At 37.3% G+C, this 20672-nt stretch overlaps 1 protein-coding gene across 1 annotated transcript in view; it reads left to right on the top strand.

Moving 5' to 3' along the window:
• Window positions 1–20672, top strand: part of gria1b (glutamate receptor, ionotropic, AMPA 1b) — a 66999-nt gene that overhangs the window by 24739 nt on the left and 21588 nt on the right. Inside the window, exons 5-11 of the mRNA XM_067374952.1 lie at window positions 1581–1634; window positions 4941–5099; window positions 5392–5559; window positions 6083–6187; window positions 6544–6654; window positions 8606–8812; window positions 11162–11628. Coding sequence (XP_067231053.1) covers window positions 1581–1634; window positions 4941–5099; window positions 5392–5559; window positions 6083–6187; window positions 6544–6654; window positions 8606–8812; window positions 11162–11628 — 1271 coding nt within the window. The remainder of the gene's footprint in view (window positions 1–1580; window positions 1635–4940; window positions 5100–5391; window positions 5560–6082; window positions 6188–6543; window positions 6655–8605; window positions 8813–11161; window positions 11629–20672) is intronic.

Raw genomic sequence — 20672 nt, 5'->3', positions numbered from 1 at the left:
CCTTTCAAACTTTCAAATGCAGATTAACCACCTAAATCAAGACTAGGCCAACATGGTATATTAGCTGGTATGTACGGGTGGGCAAGGAGTGGATAATATGACCATAATATGATACATTTTATACGTTATTTTTGTTAAGCTATATAAAAAGAACAAAGAAGCAAATTACAAATATAATTTTTTTTCAGATATAGTTGGTTTATTTAACATTTATTAATGACAGACAGGTATTTAATTGGGCTGCTGAATGCATGGATGTAATATACTGACACATATCCAGCTTCTGTTGTGTGTCATTCAGCGTGATTCCGCCTTTCCCGCTTTCACTAACTGCAAGTTAATCAATAACGAATTGTGATCGGATTGTAATTTTGTGATACGTCGAGCTTGGCTACCTTTGATAAAGCTGTAGGCTGAAATTATATTCAACCCACCAAAGTGGCAAGTGGGAGTGGCTGTCTTACCCGCCAATGCTGAAATCTACCCGCATTTGCCCTGATAATAATATATGTTTCTTGAGCAGCAAATCAGCATATTAGAATGATTTCTGAAAGATCATTAAAATAATAGTGTCTAGTAATCACAATCGACTGGCAAATATCACAAGTGAATGTGATTGAAATGAATTGGTCAAAAAAGGTGGAAACTTTGTAATCTGAGAAGTTTCATCTGGACTTAACATTTAGTAAAGTAGCAGGATGCAGAATTATAAAAAAAAAAAAAAAAAGCTACAGCCTTAACACACGTACAAAGGCTTCCTAGTTAAACACTCTACTGCTTTACATTTACACATCTGTTAATCATTTATTGCATCTGCCCTGTCCCTATTTCATTTCTTAGGAAGTTTCTGGAGGGATTCCATGTATTGTCAAAAACCCTGTTTTCATATTTCTTAATGTACAGTGTATTCTCTGGACTTTACTGGAAAAAGAAGTTACTCCAGGACATACATCTCAATTCCTTTTTACACAGTCTGAAATTTTATGTTGAGTTTATTATGGAACATTGCATGTCTTCTTACTTAGCAGATGATATTTCTGTAAACTTTAAAGTTCTGCCATGTCTTTCCCAGAAAAGCGAGAAAATGATTTGAGAAACAATGAATTCCACCTTCAGACTCACTAAGGCAATTACTCTCCTCACTACTCACCATCCAGACTGACAAGATCTCAAAGAAACCACTGCCAAACCAAGTGATCAGAAATCAGCATTCGATACAATTAACCCTGACGGTGTGCTTCCAGAGGGCCGCTGCTGTTCACAGGTGTTCCAGCGGTCTTCATGCGCATGTAGTCATTAAGTCCTATAATTGGACTTCCTATGGTGACAGATGCCAAATCTTTCTTTCCTCCCTTCCATCTCGTGTAGTTCCGACTGCTCCTTCTGATCACAGATATTCCACACTCAGTGAGCTTGGGAGGGTGTGCAATTAAGTCCTGAATGATAGGACCTATTCATTGCTATTTAGAGAGCCAGGCTAAAAACTTTAATTGGCACTGAATGAAAGAGGCCTGCCATTAGCTGACAGTGAGAGAGACTTGCGCTTTTATGCTCTCATGTATGTTGCATTTGTCTTTCAGATCGCAGCGCAAAAAAAGAACTTGAAGAACTACCACTACATACTAGCAAACCTGGTAAGTTAAGTATGCTGCATCTTACAACCCTTTTTGGTCTGCATAAATGAACTATGAGCCTTGAGGCTACTTAAGATGTATTGTTGGTTAACCTCTTACACATTGACTGGAATCGCAACGCTCAGACAAGCTGATGGTGGTGTTGTATGTTGCACTTCTTATTTTATTTTATTTTATTTTATTTTCATATTTTATGTTAATATGTTTTATTTTAATTATCTTTATTTTTTTATCCCTAGCTTCAATTTTTTTAGTTCAGTTTCTGTTTTAATATGAATAATACCCTGCATTAAAGGGCACCTATTATGCAAAATTCACTTTTACATGGTGTTTGACCATAAATGTGTGTTGGCAGTGTGTGAGCAAAACCACCCTAGAATGAGAAAAATCCACCCAGTGTTTTTTTTACAATCTCAATAATTCATAAGCACTGTCTCAGAACGCCCTGTTCTAAGATTGCTCTCACTGTGACGTAGAATTGCGCTAAGCCCCACCCACGTGGTTTGATTGATCTGGTTTTGGCATAGACCCCGCCATCGGTGATCTGTCAACCATCCTCCATTGTTTCAACGACAGCGGTAATGTCTCCTAAGAAACATAAGTGTTCTGTTGTGGGATGTAATAATGAACATAGTAGTTTTCACTGAATAATTTTTTGACTGACTGTTTTGAGAACGAGGGTCAATTCAAAGCACGTCTTGCTTCAAAGTTAATCCTCAAGTGTGGATCGTTGCGTAATGTTCGTGATCCAACGTCACCTCCAGAAGAAGTAACGCCAAGTGTATTTAATGTTTTTTGAGCAAATGGTTATTTCAGTCGATGTCAGCCAATTCAATAACAAATGCGTCTAAAGTTGTCGTCGTAGAATGTCTGTGTATATAATTTAAACCTTGTTTGTATAGTGTGTATCTAACGTACTTAGCAGACGTTATCACAGTATTTGTGTTTGTAGTTTCAAAAAAATGCGTGAACGTTATCACAGTGTGTGTGTGTGTGTGTGTGTGTGTGTGTGTGTGTGTGTTGCACATCCATAATTGCAAAGGGGACGCGATTAAAACTCTGTAAGTACATAAATGTATCAAATAACCATTCAGAGACGTCCTGCTCCATTCTCAATTGTGTTTCTTCTGCCGGAGTCTCTTCATCATCTGGGTCTGATTCCGGTTCAAACATGTACGGCTGAATGCCATACAAAACAGCGGGTCTCTCACTCTCAGCCATTGTTTATTGCCATAGGTATGCAAGTTACGCCCACATCCAAAGGCAGGGCGGGGATATGCAGCTCATTTATATTTAAGGTGGTACACACCAAAACAGCTCTTTTTAAAACAGGCCCCAAAAATGACATTTTCAAATGGTTATAATAAATTAACTGTGGGGTATTTTGTGCTGAAACTTCGCAAATACATTCTGGGGACACCCAAGACCAATATTACATCTTGTAAAAAGGGGCATAATAGGTGCCCTTTAAGCATTTCAGTGGAGTAACAAAATAATAGTTTCTCACAAAGCATAATCTACGGAAGAGGATTAGGGCCAAGCAATAATAAAAAAATAAAACCATCTTGAGATTAAAGTTGTTAAATTACAAAAAAAAACTTGTTAAATTTCGAGAAAAAAGTTGAGATAAAATGTTGAGAATAAACTCGTTAAATTACAAGAAAAGACTCGTTAAATTTTGAGAAAAAAGTCGAGATAAAATGTTGAGAATAAACTCGTTAAATTACGAGAAAAGACTCGTTAAATTTTGAGAAAAAAGTCGAGATAAAATGTTGAAAATAAAGTCATTAAATTATGAGAAAAAAGTCGTAATTTAACAAATTTGTTCTCGTAATTTAATTTTATCTCGACTTTTTTCTCAAAATTTAACGACATTTTTCTCATAATTTAACGAATTTGTTCACATAATTTACCGACTTTTTTTCTCATTTAACGACTTTTTCCTTGTAATTTAATGACTTTATTCTCAACATTTTATCTCAACTTTTTTTCATGAAATTTAACGACATTTTTCTCATAATTTAACAAATTTTTTCTCGTAATTTAACGACTTTTTTCTCGTAATTTAATGACTTTATTCTCAACATTTTATCTCGACTTTTATCCCGAAGTTTAACGAGTTTTTTTCTCGTAATTTAACGAGTTTATTCTCAACATTTTATCTCAACTTTTTTCTCGAAATTTAACAACTTTAATCTCAAGATGGTTTTATTTTTTTATTATTGCTTGGTCCTAATCCTCTTCCGTAATAAACTCATTTATTTTATTTTACAATTCTTTATGATTTTTTTTTACTCTTGCTATATAGATATATAATATGCCTCTCAGTATTATGGTAGTTTAGAATTGTTTATTAATATTTTATTTTAGTATTTTAGTATTTTTTTTGTTTATTTGTTTGTTTTTCTAGTTTCAGTTTTAGATTTTCAGGATGGTTTAAATATTTTAGGGCTGCCAATGCGTTAAGCAGTTCACTGAATTACTTAGTTGCTCAGAAAACATAACTGGCCAACTGAAGAAACTGTAATACAGCACTCATGAACTGTGACTTCACAGGAAGCATTGTAAATTTATAATTGGGTTCTGTGAGGGGAAGAAAAGAAGAAGAAGAAAATCCTCCAAACGGCAACACTCTTTTGCCAAGTGCATAATTCAGCAATGATGAAAAAAGATGTCATCCCATAACCAATTATGATAAAAGCAGCAAGGATGCAACACATTGCATGATAGAGTCCCCTGGGGTTCATCGCTGCATGGGTCACCCAGATGAGCTAAAATATACACAAACACATATACAATTAGCTGTTATCACACAGATATGATATTTAACCAGCATGCATATCTGTGTAAGTCTATACATGTCAGTCACTGTATCATTAGCTCTAACAATGACTCTCTTTTAACCATGTCACATTATACTGATAACTCTAACCATAACCGTGCCATAAAGCCCTAGTTTCTCTTGGGTATTTTTCTAAGATTTAATCTAAGAGTATGTAATTATGTCTATGGAAAAAAGTGTTCTTACTTTAACTATGGTATATCTTTTGATATCTTACCTTTTGCTGCAATAGATAGTGTAAAACATTCTAACTCACTTTACAATAGTCCTAAATCCCTGAAACCATTTCTTAATACATTTCTGAGAATAAAATGATTGGATTTGCTTATATTAGAGTACACAAAGCCCTGAAACTTTCTATGTTACGCGTTGGACTGTGTATCAAAGAAGGATCGATGATAGACATGTGAATAAATGGATGTTAAATGTATGAGTAAATGAGATTTTGATGTGTTTGCCTTCAGGGATTTCTGGATCTTAATCTCACAGAATTCAGGAAGGGAGGTGCCAATGTGACAGGCTTCCAGCTCATGAACTACACAAATCCTAATGTCAGCAGGACAATACAGGACTGGCTGGAGTTTGACAGTAAAGACTTGAAAAGTCCCAAAAGGAGGCTCAAGGTAAAGCAAGGTCTTAATAAGAAATATTTTACATGTTATCATGATGGAAAGGTGTGTATCCTGCTGAAAAGACCTTGAATTTCCATTTTCATCCAGCTTGGTTAATGCATTTTAGAGGTAAAGATGGTTGATCAAGAAAATCTTACTACTTGCTACCAAAGAAACATACCAAAATATGCTGGTCTTTTCAGCAGGGCAAGATACTCGCTGTGAAATCCAAATGTTGTGAATAAATTCCTTTATCTTTTTTCCCTAAATTTTCATTTGAAACCATGTCTGTGGAATGTCTCAGTACACGGGAGCGCTCACGTATGACGGGGTGACTGTCATGGCCACTGCTTTCCAGAACCTGAGAAAGCAGCGCATTGATATCTCTCGCAGAGGGAATGCAGGAGAGTGTCTGGCTAACCCTCCTGCACCCTGGGGTCAGGGCATCGACATTCAGAGAGCTTTACAGCAGGTAACCAAAAGAATGCTAAAGTCAGGGGACCTGCAAATCTCAGAACTGGTCTTTGAATGATGAAATAACACACTACGTTTCTATATAACCTGCCCACAAACAAATATAGTGCATCAGGGTCATCTTAAAATCCAAAGTAATTGTATTCAGCATGTTTATGCAATCACAAACTGCTTTTGTTTTATCCATTATCTGATGAAATTCTTAGCAATCATTCAAAGATATATTGTTTGTAAATACAATCATTTTAGACTAACTCTTTATCGGCATCTCTTTTCTTATTGGGTTTCTGGTTCAAGACCAAAACATTTTTTAGGGGCTTGGGCAGAGCTAATATGATCACCCAGAATTGGGTTTTTGGAAACTGCACAATATTGGGAAAAAATCTAATTGCAATTTTTTTTAAAGCTCCAGGTTAAAAATATTCTTATATTTTATATTATATACTTATAATATACTTATACACTAAGACATTTGCGATTTCAGTTATGAACAATCCGATTATGTGCGATTCTCTCTGTAGGTGCAGTTTGAAGGACTTACAGGACATGTTCAGTTTAATGACAAAGGACATCGGACCAACTTCACTGTCAGCGTGATGGATCTTGGCCCAAATGGACCCAAGAAAGTAAATCGACTCTCTTTTTTCCTTGCTTGCACACAAATGGGGTTCACACTTACAACGCATCCCAAAAATCAGACATTCTGACATCTAACTCAAAATTTGAAAACACATCAGTGCTTGACATTCTCCTGACATAAATTTGATTTGCGATGATTAACCTGAGGTTGCACCTGAAACTTTAGCACTGACTGTGATGAAAGCGAATGAAGTGTTAGTCACAGGAAGGCTTGAAGAGCCGTGTGTGCATTTCAAGTGATTACAGCTCCTCTTAAGCCGTCAATATGAATATTTAACATTCTAAAAATAGTGTCTCTGAAATTCCTGTGCGCTGCTGTGATATTCCTCCCTTCTGCCTGCAGGTGGGCTACTGGAACCAACATGAGAAATATGTGAACACAGCTACTTACAGCAACATACTCAATGAGACGTACGGACTGCAAAACAGGACCTACATAGTCACCACCATCCTAGTGAGTTTTTCCAATACTACTAGAGTTGTTTTTTGATTTCTGTTCTTCTGATCTGGCAATGTGTCACATGAGTGTGAATTGTAAGCCATCAGTGTCATCAAAATGAAATGGTGTGCATGTGTTTGATTTGTGTTTGTATGCAGAAAATGATCCTGAGGTGAGTGACATTAAGCTGAAGTGTGCAGATTTTTCCACTATTCTCACTAAACGGAATTGCAAACATGATTGTTTTGGTCATCCAAATAGATAGTCTCAACCCGAATTCATTCCATTGGTGGAGCTTACTGTATATGGCTGTGTATGGCAAGCTATGAATGGTTACAACTACAAATGGCTTATAGCTGTGCATTTTATATGGAAGCTTGTTTCCTCAAAGTAAAATTATAAAAGTTAATTGTGAGTTTAAAGTCACATTGTAGGATATTTAAGTCAAATTTGTGAAAAATAGCTATATATAAAGTCTTACTTAGTGTTTTTTTTTTTTTAAATATATGTCTACAGTATATAGTTTTTATTAATTTTTATGTCAGTTTTAATTTCAGTACATCAAGTTAAACTGAATGATACATGTGATAAACTATATTTTATCAGTAATAAAATATATTTTTTAAATATTTTATTTCATTTAACATTTTGTAACGAGGTGGGACTCAGGCAGAGATCCATATGCAAGCTTTATTTAAAGTAAGCGTGGTCGTACAGGCAGTAGATCAGGGCAGGCAGATATCGTTCGCAGACCAGATAACAATAAATAGTCCAAAGGCAGAAGGTAGAGAATCATAAACAGGAAACAGGCAGGATACAAACGCTCAGAATTGTCACAGGAGTAAACAAGATCTCGCAATGAGGTGGTGTGTGAGTGAGTCTTAAATAGTCCAGATAATGTGCTTCAGCTGTATGTGGAAATTAATGATTTGTGTGGAGTGTGTGCATGTGACTGGCAGGGAGGAATATGGGAATTTGAGTACAGAATGAACGGGAACGTGACACATTGATTTTATTTTATTTCTAGCAACAAAAATTATTTTTATAGTTTTAGTTTTAGATTCAGTTAACTATAATCATGGTTTCAATTACTGTTTTTACTATAAGATGGAAATGGGTTTCGGTTATATCGAAAATATGTAGGTGCTGGGCTGCTCTCCTTCAGGTCCATTTGCTCCCATTATACTCTGTAACCACAAACTAGTTAGAGCATCAGCATACAACAAAGACATTAAAAAAAAACCTTAATATTACTGTGCTGTGATATTTTTGTGCTTCTGGTAGGTTATCACTTGTTTCATGTAAAAAAAAAATTCTACAAAAATTGTCACCCCATGATCCCTCACTCAGAAGAGTTTGTTCTCTGCCTCTGGGGTGAATCACCATCCTCTCAGGAAGGTGAGAGATAGTGTGAATCTTTTGAATCATGCTGGGTTTACTGTTCTGCTCATTACGGGCACAGTTTGAGGTTTGACTCAGAGTTTTGAGTGGCTATTAATCTTATTTCATTGGAACTCCAAAAAGAAATACCCTCATTCCCTTAAGGATTCTTCTTTTTGACTGTTGTTAGGCTGTAGTACTGATTTGTTTTTTATAGTAGACTATAGGACTGTAATACTATACCCATGTTGTTTATAGTGTATGTCAATACCCACATGTACAGATATGTTTACTCATACACACATATCATATATATATATCTTGTTATGGGTTGTTGTTTTTTTTTCTGTTTATGTTGTTCTGTGCATTCTATATGATTTAGCTGAAATGCAAGTCTTCAATAATTTATAAGCCAAGAAATATGCTGGAAATGCAGAAAACATTTGATGTTGCTGATGCAAGATTTCCTTTCAAGCCTCTTCAACTACTCTGAATCATGCAGTAACCAAACAACTAGACTCTGGCCCATGCTACCACAAGAAAAGGGAAATGCAAAATTAACCTGCACCATGTTCTTCATCTTTAGGAATCTCCATATGTGATGCTGAAGAAGAACCATGAGCAGCTAGTGGGAAATGACAAATATGAGGGTTATTGCGTGGAGCTGGCTGCAGAGATCGCCAAGCATGTGGGCTATTCCTACAGACTAGAACTCGTGGGGGACGGAAAGTATGGAGCCAGAGACGCAGAGACAATGATGTGGAATGGGATGGTTGGAGAATTAGTGTATGGCGTAAGTGGCTATTATCTCTGATTTTTATCATTTTTGTGTGGTAAGGATTTATTTATTTAATTATTTTAACCTTTCAGGGTTGTCTTTTATTTATTTTATTTATATTATTTTATTTTATTTTCTAAGACATTACATATTAAAGGGGTTGTTCATTGCGATTTCACTTTTTTAACTTTAGTTAGTGTGTAATGTTGCTGCTTGAGCATAAACAGTATCTGCAAAGTTACAGCGCTGAAAGTTCAATGCAAACAGAGATATTGTCTTTTAAATTATGGCAGTTTTATTATGACCGCTTTGGACTACAACACGCTTCTTCCCAGGTTGGTGACATCATAAACCCTGCAATTAACATAAACACTGCCCATGGGAACACACAACAAAGTGGGCAAGGCCATGTCCTGTGCATACGAGTCTTCTGGGTTTGGGCTTCTTAGGGACACTGGACTTCGGGAACAACGTTTGAAATGTATGTTTAATTCTGTTCCTGACAATTATAATGCTAAATTAGCTGTCTGTGCTGCACATTTCACTGAAGACAGCTTCCAGAATCTACACAAATTCATTGCTGGATTTGCACAAACGCTATTACTGAAAGATGGAGCAGTTCCCACTTTAAAAGCAGAAGCTGCTGTTTATGGGCCCCAACCTGTAAGTATGTTTTATTGTTTATAAAGTTATATTGTTTCTGGGATGTAAATAAAGACCAACGCAGTTTGGCCTCACTAGCCAGTTTTTCATACTTCTCCAACAAACGCCTACACATGAACTTCTGTTGGTGTCTGTTGGTGTTTGTTGGTGTTTGTTTGTGTTTCTGTTATCAGTGTACAGTAATGTTTCATTACGGCTTTTATGTTGTTTACCGACATGCTTGTTCATATTATTATAAATTATACAGTACCTTTACAAAAATACTACTACTCAGTCATGTATTCAGCTACAGTAAAGCTTTAATCAGGATAACACCGTATATGAAAAGCTAACATAAACAGCAAAGTGACAGCATATCTAAACACTTTGACACAAATACAAACAAAATACTTAACATTCATAAACGTCCATTAAAAGCCGTGCTTGCAGAGGTTCTGATTGACCCTCTTCTTTACTGCATTCTGGGTCTGATTCGGGCTCAGATTGATACAGCAATATTGATGCCATTATTTACATTTCCACTGAAGCACAAGCGACTTTTGCCCATAATGGTAAGGGGCGTGGCATTTCTGGACAATGTGAACCAGACAATGTGAGCCCATTGCATATTTCTGAGGGAGGGTCTTCATAGAACCAGAAACTTAATAGAGCGTTTTTAGGAGAAGGGAAACAGCGGTGTAGAATAAAGGTAAAATATATAAAAAATACAGCGTTTTTAAATTTTTTTTTTTTTAAACAAAGCATTAAGACATGTTAAACTATGCCCCATAAACACAATCAAGCCTAGAAAAAAAAAAAAATCAGTGAACCACCCCTTTAAATCTGTGTGTTTCTAGCATACATTACGAGTCACTTTAGCTTAAAACTGCATTACCTCTATTCCTTGGAGGTAAGATTTGTAACAGTGACAGAATTCTTTTCTGAAATAAGTAGCAAAGCTTGCAAAGAGTGCTGCAGAACAGCACATGGTGTGTCCGAACCTCAATCCCTCATATTGAACAAAAGTTTTTGTCTCTCATCACTTATGAAGTATTTTTTTCCTACTGTCAGAGCATATTAGTGCAACGTCTGACTTTCTGGCTATTTTTCAACATAAAAAAGAGTCCTATTACTGCTAACGAAGGCAAATTAGCAAGATATAATTTATAATAGCAAAACTTAGGTGCATGTGAGGTTTGCTTTTGTAGGCAGTCAGTTTTTTATTCAGAGCATTTTTACCCTAAGGCTGCAGCATTAGTGGCTTTGGAATGCTAAGCAGTGTCAGATATAGTCTGCCTTCATTGGGCTAAATGCGAACACTCTAGCTCAGTGTTGTCAAAGTGCAGTTCGTTAGATTTCTCTTCTGCTTGAAGAAAATGTGATATTATTATGAAGCATAGAGAGTGATAATGTATGAGGGATTCTCTTGAGGATGCAGCATTGAGTAGAACTGACTCTGTAGTGATTCATAATACTTGAAGTTATTTATATGTTCAGCTGATTCTAAAATGGTGGATAAAGCTTTTTGTTGGCTTGTGCTTGATTTCTAAAACCTACAGAGGAACAGCCTTGTTTTATGCAAGCTGAATCTCAAAGCTTCGTGAAACACATTCTGAATGTTTGATTTCATTGAAAACATGAATGTTATGCTTGAATATCAACATGTTAAATCACAATAGGTGCTCTATCCATGCTTAATGATATAATCATATTGTCTTGTAGAAAGCAGACGTAGCTGTCGCCCCCCTTACCATCACTTTGGTCAGAGAGGAGGTCATCGATTTCTCCAAGCCCTTCATGAGCTTAGGTATATCCATCATGATCAAGAAGCCCACCAAGTCCAAGCCAGGTGTCTTCTCCTTCCTGGACCCACTGGCATATGAGATCTGGATGTGTATTGTGTTTGCCTACATTGGCGTGAGTGTGGTGCTATTCTTGGTGAGTCGCTTCAGTCCGTACGAGTGGCATGCTGATGATGAAGAGGATGGAACAGAGCAGCAAAACCAGAACCAGAACCAACCACCATCACCAGAGGCCAACCAGTCGCCAAATCAGCAAGGTCAAAATCAAAATCAGCGAGAGGAGAAGCAGGAGAAGCAACCTGAACACTCCAATGAGTTTGGGATCTTTAACAGCCTGTGGTTTTCCCTGGGAGCCTTTATGCAGCAAGGATGTGATATCTCACCAAGGTAGGTGCACATGGGAAAAAAAGCCATTGTCATCACCATTGCCATAATGTTTTCTTCTTCCACTGCTACTTTTTCATTTGGCTCATATTCCACAAACAACATCTGTGATAGAGAAAATGGGTTGTAAAATAAAGATGATCTCTTTAATCACCTGCTGCATTACACGGTCCCTCTCTAAACTACATCTGAAATGCACATCATCTTGAAAAGATTCTCAGGTTATATTAAGAAAGGAACAGGATGATTTTATTTAAAGTAAAGGTAAAGATTAGATAGACATTTCTATGACCAATGCAGACACAGATTTTATGGTGTCTGAAAACTACAGTCAAACCAAAAATGGTTCTGATATTTTTATATATATACTGGACACTTAAATATACAAAAGTAATGATTGTGAATGTGTCGGAAAAAATAACAAGTTTATATAAGTTTATTATTATAAATTAAATTTTTTATTAATAAACTAGTGTTTTCTGAGTCAGTGTTGGCTGCAAAGATAAAGCTGACAATGCTGACTCATCTCCGCAGTAACACGCCTATAGAGTGAAATGCACCTTTCATGTGGATTACATAATCAGAGAGTAGGCCTACATTTGTTTTCGATTTGAATTGGTTAGTTTAAAAGTAGACGTTTCAAGCTTTCTATAGATATATTTCTCATGTCTGTGAGGCAAGTAGCCTAAATGCTGAGTTTCGTTTTATTTATGTGACGTGCTGCTGTTCAGGGAGACCATCCTGTTTGTTTTCTTTATTTTACAAAAGCACAATGTTTTGTACACAAATAAACGAAGACCCTTTACAGTTCAAAATGATGTATTACTCTTATCTGTATAACAAAAATAAGGACAGAGCATTTTAAGTTGACAAACTGCAAGTGATCGCGCTGGCGCTTCCATGTCGTGCAGTAAAGCACACTATACTTTAGCTGCCTTCCTCACTCCGCACAAACACTTGGATATATAATAGTGCACATTTATCTAGGTTACTGTTAGCGCAAGCAGCCATGTAAAGTTGCTACAACGTGCATGTTCATGGGCTCTGCTGAATTATTTTTTATCCCCGGTGGGACAAATTATTTTAAAAAAAATATTATTTTTATTCTCTACTCTACTTGATGAATTAAAATGTAAAAAAAAATTAAATATCCCTTTTCAAACTATTCCGATATTGTTTCATTAAACTTCATATTATTCTATAAATGTTACTTTAACAGCTGCACAAATTACCCACTGTGGTTTGTGTGTGTTTTACAGTAGTAAACCTTTCTCTGTTAATGTCACGTTTCTGTGGAATCATCCGATATAGGAATCAACCGATGTAGGAATCATTCGATGTAGGAACCATCCTGTGGCTCAAAATTCCCTGACCTTTCTACTCCAGGCACCTTATTTGATTCTGTCCTGTCTCTTTGACTGCACTGACACTTGTTCACACATTTTTTTTTTTTTAGCATTAGTCATGAGGAACATGTAACCATAGGTTAGCCTAGTGATGACACCCCTGATAGGGTCCTCTAGCCTCATTATGTGCAGATTTGCCTTGTGCCTCTGGGTGTGCTGGCTCGTCTGCTAGTGTTTGACATTTTGGTTGGACATGTATATCCTTGGCTTGAGGGAAGGAAGCAACACACTCAAATTAGATTACACTGTCAGAGAGCGTTCCATGACAGATGTGATTGTCTGCGTCAGAGCACTCAGCTTGACAGTGTTTCTCCATGCTAACTGAGGACTTCCATGGAAAACTTCTTCACCTATCCCCTTTGAGCTGAAGGAGGAATGCTGAAGTTCTGTAGGCAAGAGGCTGTTATGAAATCATTCGAAAATCTTTGATCTGTGCTCAGTATGTGAGGGAGGTCAGTTGGATTTTATGGCTAGAAAGTTTTAGAACTGACATGGAATTGAATTATCATGTTTCAGACATGAGAGAGCTTCAGACAGTGATAGGGAAACACATCCAATCTCTCGTGGATTCTTCCTATTTTTAATGCTAATTAATCTGATAATAGCTCTGATAACTGATATGCAGAACAAATTATTTTTTTACATAATACAATTGTAGGCACCTTCTTCTTCTTCTTCTTCTTCCATTCTGGAAGTCTATGGCAGCCTGTTGAACCGCTTGCGGGAAAGTTATGAAATCTGGCACACAGTCCAAACTGTCATCATAGCAAATTTGGAGTCTCTAACTCAATCGCTCTAACAAACCAACTGACCAAATTTGCACTCACATTTATGCTATGAACTTTTGAACTGTAAGGGCTAGAAACAAAATTTTCCCTCTGATTCCTTTGCTCAAGACAATTCGATTGCACCCTATGACATAATTGTCCGTCATGAACATTTTTCTGTAATTTTGAATTTTCTGAAAAACCTAAATTTTCAAACTACTCCTAGTCCGTTGCTCCGATTATCATGAAATTATTGTAATTATTATAATTGTTATTAATATTATTAGATCAGCCATTTAGATCACGAAATGACTGTATAAATAAATATGATAATAATAGTAATAATAACTATTATTATTATTTTTATTATACAGTAATTACTATTGATGTATTGTTATTACTATTATTGTTATTATTTTTCTTATTAGATCAGCCATTTAGATCAAGAATTTTTTTTTAAATAAGTATAAGGACAATAAAAAAACTATAATAATAACAACATATAATAATAACAAGTGCTAATTCAAGGCAATGTTTTCTCTCTATGACAAATAATGTGTAGATATTTTTACTGGAAAACAAGAAAAAAGTACTGATTAAGAAAACGATTTTATGCAGTGTTGAACAAGTTTTTATGTTGGTTGGCAGTTGTGACTGTAATAGTTTAGACTCATTAATACTCCTGTGGTTTTACATAAAGGTGCTGTTTTTTTGTTTGTTTGTTTGTTTATTTGTTTGTTTGTTTTTTGTCAACCATCTCAGAATCCTTTATTTAAAAAAGTTTTTTGGCATGAGTGTTTTGGTAATGAGGATTGTGTGGGCCAGACAGAAGGCGCTAGGCTGCTTACAGTATTTATCTCTGACAGGAAACTTGTTTGTCCTCAACAAATGTCAGAGCTGCCACTCAGAGCTCTGACTGTTCACATTGTTTTTCGCTCCAGCTCATCTGTGCCATTGCTTTATAAAAACCCTGTTACCTCATCTAGCCTTTCTGATTCTCTGATTAGTTTCTGATGAGGTGCTTATGAAGGGATTTCATTTATTCATTATTTCTTATAAAGGTGCCAAAAACAAAGTCTCTTTGACATGTCTAGAGACAGATAGCAAATAGAAAAGCTGCTGTAAGCACACGGGCAATCAAAGCAATTAACTCGGTCCGAGCTGTGCTGTAATCTGAAGTCATGAGAAGATGGCACAGATGATTAGCAAGCGCAAAACCTGAGCAGAGAATTACTGAAGCCCAGCAGGCTGACACGGCTCTGATGGTATATAAATTAATAACTCGACACACACCACACAATTGCTGCTCTTCTGTTAGTGGTTCACCCAGAAGTGGGAATTGCAGACTGTTTACTATGCATATAATTCACAATCACTGTCATGTCCACTAGCATCAACATTGTAGCATTTCATAGCACATTTGAGTGTTGCTGCAGCTAGGCTATGTAAACAGTATGCTTATGTGAACTGTCTTTTTAGATTCTGACTGCTAAAAGCCACCTGTTAGAATAAAAACAGCAGTGCAGTATTGTTAATTTGGGGTCACTGTGATTTTGCCAGGACTTGAAACAACATTCCTGTCCAAAAATATAGTCCTAACCATATCCCTACCCCTTAACCTAAAACTTCCCATAACTTATCCCTAAAATGAGAGGGATATGAAAGGTGAATAACACTGATGTAGAAGCACCTGACCCTGGTCGTAAGCCTAAACTTAACATAAACTGCAAATCTGATTGGTTGATTGGAATGTTGATCCAGGTGAATGTTATGTGTGAAATCCGGTTCAACTTAATTTGGTAATTGATGCATTAATGTGATTTATTTATCTGGTCTAAATCACTGAATCTTACATTATTTGAATTAAGTGTGAAGCATCTATCTGTCTGTCTGTCTAGCATTCTGTCTAGTATTTTGTCTGTCTAGTGTTCTCTCAGTATGTCTAACTAGCGTTCTGTCTGTCTGTCTACCGTTCTGTCTAGCATTCTGTCTATCGGTCTAGCTTTCTGTCTGTATAGTGTTCTGTCTGTCTAGCATTCTCTCGGTATGTCTAACTAGCGTTCTGTCTGTCTGTCTATCTAGCATTCTGTCTGTCTGTCTAGCGTTCTGTCTGGCTGTCTGTCTAGCATTCTGTCTAGTATTTTGTCTGTCTAGTGTTCTCTCAGTATGTCTAACTAGCGTTCTGTCTGTCTGTCTAGTGGTCTGACTGTCTAACAGTCTGTCTTCCTAGCATTCTGTCTAGTGTTCTGTCTGTCTAATGTTCTCTCAGTATGTCTAACTAGCATTCTGTCTGTCTGTCTGTCTGTCTGTCTAGCTTTCTGTCTGTCTGTCTGTCTAGCCGTCTGACTGTCTAACAGTCTGTCTTCCTAGCATTCTGTCTAGTGTTCTGTCTGTCTAATGTTCTCTCAGTATGTCTAACTAGCATTCTGTCTGTCTGTCTGTCTGTCTGTCTGTCTGTCTAGCTTTCTGTCTGTCTGTCTAGCGTTCTGTCTGGCTGTCTGTCTAGTGTTCTGTCTGTCTATCTAGCATTCTGTCTGTTTGGCTGTCTATCTAGCATTCTGTCTGTCTGTCTGTCTGTCTGTCTGTCTGTCTGTCTATCTAGCATTCTGTCTAGTATTTTGTCTGTCTAGTGTTCTCTCAGTATGTCTAACTAGCGTTCTGTCTGTCTGTCTAGTGGTCTGACTGTCTAACAGTCTGTCTTCCTAGCATTCTGTCTAGTGTTCTGTCTGTCTAGTGTTCTCTCAGTATGTCTAACTAGCATTCTGTCTGTCTGTCTGTCTGTCTATCTAGCATTCTGTCTGTCTAATGTTCTGTCTGTCTAGCTTTCTGTCTGTCTGTCTGTCTAGCCGTCTGACTGTCTAACAGTCTGTCTTTCTAGCATTCTGTCTAGTGTTCTGTCTGTCTAGCGTTCTCTCAGTATGTCTAACTAGCATTCTGTCTGTCTGTTCTGACTGACTGTCTAACAGTCTGTCTTTCTAGCGTTCTGTCTGTCTGTCTAGCGTTCTGTCTGGCTGTCTGTCTGTCTGTCTGTCTAGCTTTCTGTCTGTCTAGCATTCTGTCTATCTGTCTGTCTAGCGTTCTGTCTGTCTAGCGTTCTGTCTGTCTAGCGTTCTGTCTGTCTAGCATTCTGTCTGTCTTGCATTCTGTCTGTCTAGCATTCTGTCTGTCTGTCTAGCGTTCTCTCAGTATGTCTAACTAGCATTCTGTCTGTCTGTTCTGACTGACTGTCTAACAGTCTGTCTTTCTAGCGTTCTGTCTGTCTGTCTAGCGTTCTGTCTGGCTGTCTGTCTGTCTGTCTAGCTTTCTGTCTGTCTAGCATTCTGTCTATCTATCTGTCTGTCTAGCATTCTGTCTGTCTGTCTAGCGTTCTGTCTGTCTTGCATTCTGTCTGTCTAGCATTCTGTCTGTCTGTCTAGCATACTATCTGTCTAGCATACTATCTGTCTTGCATTCTGTCTGTCTTGCATTCTGTCTGTCTAGCATTCTGTCTGTCTGTCTAGCATACTGTCTGTCTAGCATACTGTCTGTCTAGCATACTGTCTGTCTAGCATACTGTCTGTCTAGCATACTGTCTGTCTTGCATTCTGTCTGTCTAGCATTTCTGTCTGTCTGAATAGCATTCTGTCTGTCTGCCTAGCGTTCTATCTTTCTGTCTAGCATTCTGTCTGTCTAGCATTCTGTCGGTCTGTCTGTCTGTTTAGCGTTCTTTCTGTCTGTTTAGCATTCTTAAATGTAAAAAAAATTGGCAGAGCACATGGCAACTTTTGAAAGCAAAAAGTACGAGCAAGATTATTTTTGCTCTAAATGTAGTTACACCATGTATTTTGTCATGCTAAGCAGCCAAACCTTGACACCTTGAAAAATACACACTGCCCCTTTAAGTGAAAATATAAGTTATTTTAGCCACAGATGTCAGTGTTTTCAGCAGTAAAACCCAGTGCCCTCATTACTGTAGACAGAATAACCTCCACTGAACTGCTACTGTGAATGTCTTGGTATGACGAGTGCTCACCATAAAGGATGGTGTAGATGTGACTCCTAGGAAAGTTGTTGCACAAAGGCCCAATGAATTTTCCAATGAGTTAAATTGGCCCGGAGGCCAATGATCTGTCTGTTCACACCTGCTAAAGAATAAACCAAGAGCACTCCAGGATATGAGCATGGAGAAGTGTGTGTGTGTGACAGAGAAATAGAGCGAGTTACCCCGAGGAAGTGATACATGTTGTGTGCTTTAGGAGCTTTATTTGAGACGTGGAGTGTGTCTTTGTGTCTGTGTTTGTGCGGGGTCATACCATCAGGCTTTCAGCGAGCATGACAGTTCAACCCAGGCTCTGTGGTGCCCCCTTCCTCCCGCAGGCCTCTGACTGTCACTTCAGCTTTGTCCAGATTCCCTTTCCCCCCGTACAAAAATACTCCGGTTTACAAACACTTCCATACGCAATGACACTAGCAGGTCACATACACATTAGGTTTAGGTCACACATTTAGGTCACAAGCATATTAGTGTAATTTCACTATACAAACACACGTACACAAAAGCCTGGAGGGAGGTCTCGCTCGGGCCTTTCCCACTGTCGAGGTGACCTTGCCATCCCGAGTGTTTGAAAATGTTCTGCAGTGTTTAACGGAACTGTGACACCAGAATACGAAGAGATGATCAGCATGTCACAACGTTCCCAACAGCACCCTTCCGAGTTTCTGTAATGGAACGGACATTTTGCAGCATTACAATGTGGAACGACAAGGAGACTATTATTTTTAGTTACAGCTCTATTGTTAATCTCCATGGAGACATGATTGCATGCGTTTGAAACAGTGTTTGTCCATGAGAACCTTTTATTTTGCTTTCAGTGTAGGAGTGACCCATATTCTACGGATTAGATTGATAATTCATTTGGAGTATTCATTAGGGGGTTTGCACTGCTGGTATTCTTCTAATGTGCAATATGTGTGTGTTCAAATACTTTTGAGCCCCGTATTAGTTTCTTAAATATGTTACATGACCTCTAGCATACAGAAATGCATAGCAAATATTGGTACGTTTTTTTAACGTTTTTAAAAGAAGTCTCTTCTGCTCTCCAAGGCTGAATTTATTTGATTAAAAATACAAATAAAAAATAGCAATATTGTGAAATATTATTACAATTTAAAAGAACTATTTTCTATTTGAATATATTTTAAAATATAATTTATTTTTGTGATGGAAAAGCTGAATTTTCAGCATCATTACTCCAGTCTTTCAGTGTCACATTCCTTCAGAAATCATCCTGATATGCTGATTTGCTTCTCAAGAAAAAAATATTATTAACCATTTATTATTAACATTTTCTTCAGGATTCTCTGATGAATAGAAAGATCATTCAGCTTTGCCATCACAAAAATAAATGAATGAATTAATAAAAAATAATAATATATTTATACACTGCCCTCCAAAAGTTTGGAAACACCCCTGGCAAAGTGTGGTTTTGGACGGTATCAGCATAAATCCTTATCATTTTTTGGTGCAAATACATTACAGTAACTTGACATTATCATTGAAGATCAGCAATAATAATTTTCATTTTGATTACATAATAATGGCAATATATACATGTCAAAGTCAGACATGCCCCTTTGCCAGCTTTAAAGCCTGGTTACTGGTTTAAACTTGCCCCAGTTTTGTAAAATATTTTTGGGTCAACATTCCTTAATAGCTTCAACAACTGAATGCCAATTAAGTTTAGAATACAATGAACCAATTAGAACTCAGTTTAGGTCAGATAGCTGCTAATGGTGGATATTTTGATGAATCGAAAATTTAAGTTTTTTTCTATGTATAAACTGTTTATATAGTAAAATATTTTTGCTTGTGTTGTCCTTTATCAGTGCAAAATTATCACAAATTAAAAAGGATTCATGCCAATATTGTCCAAAACCCCACTTTTCTAGGGTGTTTCCAACCTTTGGAGGGCAGTGTGTATATATATATATATATATATATATATAATATGCATTTTGCCCATAGCTCCAGTTATTGTCTATACTAGTTGCCTAAATGCAAAGAAATCACTTGAAGTCAAATGTAACACAGTTCGTAAATGTGGGAAGAAGGAGGCGGGAACCGGCGAACATTCAACGTAACTTTAATTCAAAATAAACAAAGAACAAAACGAAAGTAATGCCGGCAGACTCTCGCGGACGTCTGCCGGCCACACAAACATAATAAAACATAAAATAAAGTCCAGGCCTGGTCCTCTCTCGTCCTTCATTGTAGTCGCTCCTCCTTTTATGCCTCCGGAGCTCCTCCGTGAGAGACTCGCCTCGCAGGTGACGCTCATTATCACTTGCGTCACCGGCCTCGTGCCGTTCCCTCACGGCTCTCACCCGCCCTGCTCGTCACATCAAGCCTACACCAAGCTAAGATACAACAATGATGATTTTATGGTGATAATTTTGGTGAAAAGGTAGATGTACCTCACAAAACAGCTGCACTCGTCTGTTTGACAGACTGAACGGAAGTCAACTTCATAACACGCTCCTTACAGCTGATCGGACATGTGAAAATAGGGAGACGGCCAGAGCAGTTCAGAGAGACAAGAAAGATAAGCAGAGTACAACAGAAAGAGAGACAGTTTGAGCTGAAGTTGGTAGAGAATGGAGACAGACCCAGAATTTTTTACTCTATCCTGTTTTTCAAAGTTGGTGTTCTTCCTCTTGAGATACTGTAAGCCAGTGGTTCCCAAACAAAGCTGAGTACCCCCTGTAGCATTCAACATCTTTTGCGTCCCCCTCTCTTCCACTTAGACTGCAGACACACTTTTTCCATTAAGGGACAATAGTTGCTCCTTAAATTGTTTTTCCAGTGGATATTTTTACCTTTATATACACCTTTTTA

Source organism: Chanodichthys erythropterus, chromosome 22 (genome assembly GCF_024489055.1).
Source record: "Chanodichthys erythropterus isolate Z2021 chromosome 22, ASM2448905v1, whole genome shotgun sequence".
NCBI classification, from domain to species: domain Eukaryota; kingdom Metazoa; phylum Chordata; class Actinopteri; order Cypriniformes; family Xenocyprididae; genus Chanodichthys; species Chanodichthys erythropterus.
This window is presented reverse-complemented; position numbering and strand designations above follow the sequence as displayed.